We start from the raw sequence: 7467 nt of genomic DNA, 5'->3' as shown, positions 1-7467 counted from the left end.
TGACCTTGACTAAACTGGACGTCATGCATCGGGATCTCATTGGCACAGCTTGTACAGTCCTATAGATGGGAGCGAGGGATTGGGTGGAAAGAGGGGAGCACTGTTGAACAATTTTGTCCTGATTTAGCTTGGGGATGACTTCAGATTTGGTTACTACATAACAACAACAACAACAATAATAATACAATTAACATTTAAAGGGGGATTGCCATGTGCCAGGCACTGTGCTAAGAGCTTAGGCATTCATCTTGTTTAATGCACTAACCTCATCTTATTTTCTTCTTAATTTCATTTATGCTTCATCTGAACTCAGTGCCCATGGTTCTTAATTCCTATTATACTGCTCCTCACAAGGCACTGAGCTTCACATGGGAGGAAAACTCCTCCGTCAGCTGTGTTACATATGTGTGCCACCGGCTGGAGGTTGTGGGTGGCTCTCGGTGCCCCAGCCCTGTTGCTGGAGACATGGCTACTTACATCTGAATGACAAATTGTGAATCCTTATGTGAAAAAGCTATCCATTCATCCATGATCTGTCCATCTATCCATCCAGCCACCCATCCGGCCACCCAAACTCAGTTTCCCTAGAAGCCAAGACTGAGACAAGATTTCTTGTGCAAGTGAAGAATTTATTGAGGGAGTGCTCCCTGGAGAAACCTGTAAGGGAACAAGGAAAACAGGATCGGCCAGGGGACAAAGCAAGCAAAGAGATGGTTCCAGATGTCTGCCCTCAGCCTGATCCCAGGAGGAGCTCTGGGACATGCAGGGTACCACCCAGGTGGTCCTGCACAGATGGGGGTGGGCAATTTTATGCTCCATGGTACTATATTCCATACTTATCGGTTAGAGGCGAGTGGGGTGGGGGTGGGGGGCTAGGCGAGGCAGGTCCCAGCAGACACTTCCCAGCCAACATCTGGCTTAGCGGGAATGGGGGGACTGGACCAGATCTACGTTGCCTTTTAGAGAGGCCACTCGGGCTGCAGCTTGGACAGTGTATTGGAGGAGTGAGACTGGGGCTGAGAGGCCTGGTGTGGCAGTGTCAGTGGCAGGGAGAACCTGCCACACCTCAGCCCCCAGGCCCCAGGCCCCAATACCTGCTACTTTGGCCCAAACACCTTCCCCTGGGGCTCCCTGGCCTTGGCTTTTCCTAAGATCTCAATCCACCCTCAAAGGAGACAGCTTCTGCCTAGGTTGGGAAGATTTAGAAGGTCCAAGAGGCAAGGCGGGTGGAAGGGGAGAGGCCGAGACCCTCCCTCTTCCTGGGAGTGTGTTAAAGGAGCCAGGCTGGTTCAGGGGGTTAGCTACTTCTGGGCCAAGGGTGTCAGCAATCCTGTGGGGCTTCCAAGGACCCAGGTAGGGGCTGTGGGACAGCCGGACAGGCTTCTTCTAGCACATAGGAGTTTGGCCCCTGCAGCGGGACCTGGAGAAACGGGCAAAACGCAGCTTCTTCTCGTAGGTGCCCATGTTACGCTTCAGACAGAAGGCCACCTCCTTGTCACAGGCACACAGCTGCTGCTCACACCAGCTCCCTTTGTCGGCTGCGGGGTGGAGGAGGGGGGAGCTCAGTGTCCATCCCTTCCTGAGACAGAGCCAGGGCTACGTATAGGGTGCCTGGAGGGAACCCCTGGAGGCAGTGCCATCCTCCCTCAGCTTTAAGGTGTCCTTTCCAGCTACTGTGACTCCAGCTGTGTGACCTTGGGCACGTATCTTTACTTATTTATTCATCCAGTCAATGAACAACTGAACACCTATTGTGTGGCAGGCCCTGGGGGATAGGACTGAACACAGCAGACCTGTGAGGTTCTGCTTCCATGGGGGCAGCAGCTAGTTGAGAACCACAGAAATGAATATCAAGCTGTGCTCCCTGGAGGTAAGGGGCTGCGGGGCAGTGAAACGATCGGGCCAGAGCCACTGGCGCTGAGATTGGAAGGGTCTGCTCTCCCTATGGAAAGCCAGGGTGGAGGAGGGGGAGTGTTCCAGGCAGATGGAACAGCATGTGCAAAGCCTCTGAGGCAGGAGGGACCACAGCACTTCAGTTTCATTGTCTGTAAAATGAGGGTGGTCATAGTGCTGCCTCGGGGGGGCTGCTGTGAGAATTAAAGGAAGAAGGCAAAGCACTCGGGGCCTAGTAAGTGCTCACTGAACGTTGGCTGTTACTGTTAGTGTTGTTGTTGTTAAGCCCTCAATGAACAGGGACTGCTGTGAAGCTCCAGTTTGATTCCCAGCCCCGGAAGCTGCCACCTGGCTTCAAACACGGGCCCAGGGGCCGGGTGACCTGAGATCCAACCCAGGCTCTGCTATTTGCAGCTGTGCGACCCCAGGCAAACACTTCACTCAGTTTCCTTGGCTATTAAATGGAGATCCGCAGGGCGGGGCTGCCCCTGGCTGGGCTGCTGTGAGGATCAGTAACGATGGAAACAGTGACAATAATATCAGTCGCCCGCGTAAACTATTGGCAGGCCCCGGGCAGCAGCGTCTGTGGAGCTCGTTCTGCCTGCCCTCCTTCTAGAGCTTGGACTGACTATGTGGGGTAGAATGCGGTTATCCTCAGGCCATAGATGAAGATCCTGAGGTTCAGAGAGGTTGAGCAACGCGTTCAAGGTTACACAGCTGGTCAGCGGTGGGTCTGAGATCTAAGCCGAGGTCCACCAGCCCTCCGGATCCTAAAGGGATCAGAGTCCCATTGGACCCCTCCCTACTCCACCCCCCTCCTCAGTCTCCACTCCCGTCCCAGGCACTCACAGCACTGGATGTCCCCCTCGGAAAAGCTGTACTTGTAATTGTCCGTGTGGTAACGACAGCGGTGAAACTTCAGGTGGGCGTAGCAGCAGTCATGAGCGTGGCAGCACCTGGAGGGAGGGGACAGGAGGTGGGGCAGGGACATGGGTCCAGGCTGCCCCTGCCCCGAGGAGAACCTGAGCCCTCCCCGGAAGGGTCAAGGCCTCCGGGGGTCTAGTCTTCGTGGTCACGCGAGCTGACACCAACTGAGTGCTTCCTAGTACCAGGCACCTGCCTTTTCTATGAATTCTCTCTTAATCTTCGCTGCCACCCTACGACAGGGGTACTAGGATTATCCCATTTCACAGATGAGGAAACTGAGACTCAGGGAGGCCAAGCCACTTGCCCAAGGTCACACAGCCTGTGAGCGGCGGGTCAGGGAAGGGACCTGGGCCTGGCACTGGCTCTCATCTCTCCTCTGGTGGAGTCCCAGGGTTGTGGGGAAGGTCAAATGAGAAAATGGCAAAAAGAGGTGGGACTTCCTAAAAACACCGAGCAATGGCAGCAGGCGTGTGTGTGGGGGTACTCTAATTAGATGAGGGGTTGGGAGAGCAAGGGGGGTCTTCAGAGACTTTGGGGAACCTTCTAGAAGCCAAGCACCAGGAGGGTTGGGGCTGTATCAGAGCTCAACAGAGTTCCTAGCACATAGTACAAAACAAATTCACAGAATGAATAAATAGAGGGAAGGGGCAGGGGAGAGCCCTGGGAACAGGACTGCCACCCGTGGGCCCGCCTGGGGAGGGTTACCAGTCCGAGTCATCTAAGGGTGTGCCTTTGCCACCAAGTCCACAGTGACAGCCGTAGGGCCAATAGGTGGTGATGGATGTCTTCCTGGTCACTTGGCTGACCATCTTGTTCAGGTTCAGAATCCCGCCCTGGGTTGGAGTGACACCTGCCAAGGGGCCCAGCAACAAGGAGAGGACATGAATCCCAGAGGAGGTCAGCGGACCCCAGGCTGCCACCTCTGCTCTATCTGGACCAAACCAATGACCTCAGATAACAAAATGACAACTACCACTATGGCTATTAAAAATATGATAGCCCTGGCTGGTTTGGCTCAGTGGTTAGAGCGTTGGCCCACCGAATGAAGGGTCCCGGGTTCGATTCCGGCCCAGGGCACGCACCTTAGTTGCAGGCTCGATCCCTGGCCCCGGTCGGGGCGTGCGGGAGGCAACCAACGGATGTGTCTCTCTCACATGGATGTTTCTCTCTCTCTCTCTGTCCCTTCCACTTTCTCTGAACAGTTATGGGGAAAATGTCCTCTGATGAGGGTTAAAAAAAATAAAAAATAAATATAAATATAATGATTGCGAGTGCTCACTATGGGTCCTTTCATGGAGTAATTTATTGACTCCTTCCATCCCATCAGATAAACACTATTTTTTTTTTTTTTATAAATCAGCTTGTTCTTTTGGTTTATCTGAATGTATAGAAAAGTTACAAAGATTACACAGAAAGTTCCCATAGACCCCTCACCCACTTTCCTCTAATGTTAAATCATCTTACACATTTGTGGTGTATTTATGAAAACTAAGAAGCCAACATTAGTACAATGGATGCTATTTTTAGTCCCCATTTTAGAGAGGAGCAGACTGAGGCTCAGTAACTTGCTCTAGGTCATGGCAGCTGGTAAGTGGAAGAGCCTGGATTGAGAGAGACCCAAGGGAGCCTGGTTCTACTCTCCATCCCTGGGCACTGAGGCCCCATAATAGGAAGGCTCACCCTGCTTCCTGCACTGCCCACTACCACCCCCATCCCCCCTACCCCCCATCCCTCCTACCCCCCTCCCCCCAACCCTGCATTTGGGAGAGAAACTCGCATAATCAAGAGCATGCCTGGCTCTTCTGGGAGGTCGTGTGATTTAGAAATCATTGATTTTCATGGAGAGTTTTCATTTCGGTCATAATAGCTTCTGGTTAGAATTGGTCGTAGGGGAATTTGTTTTACTGGGAGAGAGGAATGCATTATGATGAGTTAGGAGAAACGAAACGTATTAAGTCAATGAATTCAAGGGAGAGTTTGGGCCAAAGACACAAAACAAGAAGGGGACCGAGATGTGTGTGGACAGCCTCTACAGATGGCTCAAGAACACGGATGGAGCCGAGTCTCGGGGAGACTTGAGGCGGCCCCGATCCAGTTAAATGATGTTATGATGAAAGCTCCTCACGCAAACAAATTAAACAGTTACCCGGGTGTGAGCCCCGCACTGGGGAGGTTGGGGTGGGACTTGTGCAGTGGACCAAGGGGGAGACCACAAGCACGTGGCCTTGGGCTGCAGCTAAAAGTGACAGGTGGTGCCTGGTACTAGCAGTTCTGCTGTGTCCCCAGCGTGTCCCCTCCATGTGGGAGAACCCACGTTGCCAGTCCTGTTTGACGTGGCGGCTCTAGGTGCGATGTTCAAGAGAAACCTTGGAGGCTTGGACAGAGCTGACGATGACCTCAGGCCCTCCGGAGTCCCGGATTCAGGGACAAGGAACCCAAAGTCAACATATAAAGACGGTGACCATCCATCCACCATGTCGGCCAACCAGGGACCTGGATTCAGAATCTTGCCTTTTTGGTATACCTCTGTCCCTCTTTCTGCCCTAAATCTAGCCTTTTCCATTTGAGCTTAGAAATACATGCACCCACCAGCTCACTCCCAGACCACGCAGCTCCCCCTCGACCGGCAAGCCATCACTTCAGCTGTCGTTCAGAATGCCTTTGGGTGGTTTCATTTCTTACAGTTTTACAGAGGCGAGCCCAGCCCTGAGAAATTGAGTTTAACCCGTGGCTAGGGGGCTTTGGTGAACTGGCTGAGCTTGTTGGCAACTCCTGTCTTAGTAGCTTTCTCCATCCTTACCTGCCACCAAAAATGATGGAGCCCCTTTTCCCAAGGGTCCCCCCAACAGTGGTGGGAGGCAGTATTGCTACCACCTCGTGCACGTGCTGTGTGTTAAGCTAATGCTTCCTTAATATTACTGACAATTGTCAAATATTTTGTATATTTTCTCATTAGAGTCCCTCTAACAACCCTATGAAGAGGGTGCTATTGTGCCCATTTTATAGATGAGGCTAGAGGGAGGTAGGGTGGCTTGGGGCCAAGGCCCTGCTGCCGGGAGATGGTAAGGCCAGAGTTCGAATCAGGTTGATCTGTGTATTTTTGTCTATGCTGTATTGCCTCTTTACAGCTTAGAGATGAATTTCTATAGCTTGATTGCAACTCTCCTAATGGTTTTCACTAGAGATGTGTTTCTCTGGAGAATTTGGGGGTCCCAAGATAACATACAACCACACTTAAAAGTGCATCCTTCTAAAATCATGTATTTTGAGATGGTCAAGAAACAAAAATGCCAATTTGCTGAGCAGCCACATTTTTACATTTGATCTGCTAAAGATCAAACAGAAATTGCCCCACCTCCCCCTAAGAGTCAACAGAACCCCCTCCCAGGTTCAAGGGAGATGATGAATATGAATGGGTTCTAAAAATATGGAGCTGTGTCTTTGTAAATGAATGTTACTGTTTGCTCAAAAGGATAGAGGGGAACAAGGTGAGGTATTTTTTATACAAAAAATTCTATAATTTTTGTCCAAAGTACCATAGGTGTCAGCTCAGCAGGCCCCTGGATTCTGAACCTTTCATTTCTGACCTTCACAACAGTCCAGAGCATGCCACATACCTTGGCCAGCCACATCTCTCTTGCCAAAGACAGCTGTCCTAGGGGACTGGAAGCAGCTGACGGCTCTTTGCAAAGAGAAGAGGCTTGAGGGGCCAGGGCAGTGGGGATCAGAGCAGCTGCTCAGTCTAGGAAAAAGATGTAAGTCCTACCTGAATCCCTCCTTCCCTTCCCAGCCCTGGTTCCTGTCCCCACTCACCAGCAAACACCACCAGTGCACACAGCAGGGGAAGTTCCATGACCCCGGTCCCGAGCAGTGGAAGCAGCTGCTGGAAGTCCCTTCATGCAGGCAGCCCCTTATGTAAGAGCCCCCCACCCCCAACCCCAGCTGAGCCTGACCCTGACCCCGACCTTCCCAGCCGTAGCTCTCGTGGAGATACCCAGGCTTCTTCTGTTTCCTCTTTTCTGGCACTGGGGAATTAAAAAAATTTTTTTAAATTTATTTTTAACATCTATTTTTTAAACTTTCTGATTGCAAAAGGAACACATGTTCAGTGTAGAAGATTTGGAAAACATAAACAATAAGAAGGCTTTTCAGATCCCCTGTGAATCCATTAGGCACCATTGCCAGTTCGGTGTATGTCCTTCTGGTTCTGTCGCTCTCTCTATATCGCCACACTTTTTCCTGACCAAATCAGGAAAATGTTATAGGTGGCTGTAGCCTCTCTTTTCTCTAAAACCTGAACATATTTCTGTGTTGTTAAGTCTCCTTCTGCAGTAACATTTTGAAAGGCAGCCTCGCGTTCCGCTGTAGGGCTATGCCATGCATTTCATGAATCCCCTGTTGATGGACACACGGCTTAGTGTTTACTACTCTAGACTCTACAGAGGTATAGTGAAAGAAAGCCTTGGGGCTAAATCTCAGTTCACGTCCAGAGCTGCCGCTGTGGGATCTCTTCCTAACGCGGACTTGCTGAGTCAAAGCACGCGCACAGTTTGAAGGCGGGCGACTGACGTGTGTGGACAACTTGCAGAAGGCCCGCCCCAGGTCACATATGAGAGTCGCAATGAACACACGGTGTGGGTCCAGTGT

At 51.4% G+C, this 7467-nt stretch overlaps 1 protein-coding gene across 1 annotated transcript; it reads right to left on the bottom strand.

Annotated features, from left to right (window-relative positions):
- Positions 1 to 620: 620 nt before the first annotated feature.
- On the bottom strand, positions 621 to 6673 carry PLA2G2D (phospholipase A2 group IID; the record flags this gene model as incomplete). Its single annotated transcript, XM_081144352.1, has 4 exons — positions 621 to 1538; positions 2743 to 2849; positions 3526 to 3751; positions 6634 to 6673. The coding sequence occupies 4 exons, from the start codon at positions 6671 to 6673 to the stop codon at positions 1387 to 1389; spliced, it is 525 nt and encodes a 174-aa protein (XP_081000478.1). The 3' UTR covers positions 621 to 1386.
- Positions 6674 to 7467: the final 794 nt, after the last annotated feature.

This window comes from Miniopterus schreibersii, assembly GCF_964146895.1.
Source record: "Miniopterus schreibersii genome assembly, chromosome: 8".
Classification (NCBI taxonomy): Eukaryota; Metazoa; Chordata; class Mammalia; order Chiroptera; family Miniopteridae; genus Miniopterus; species Miniopterus schreibersii.
This window is presented reverse-complemented; position numbering and strand designations above follow the sequence as displayed.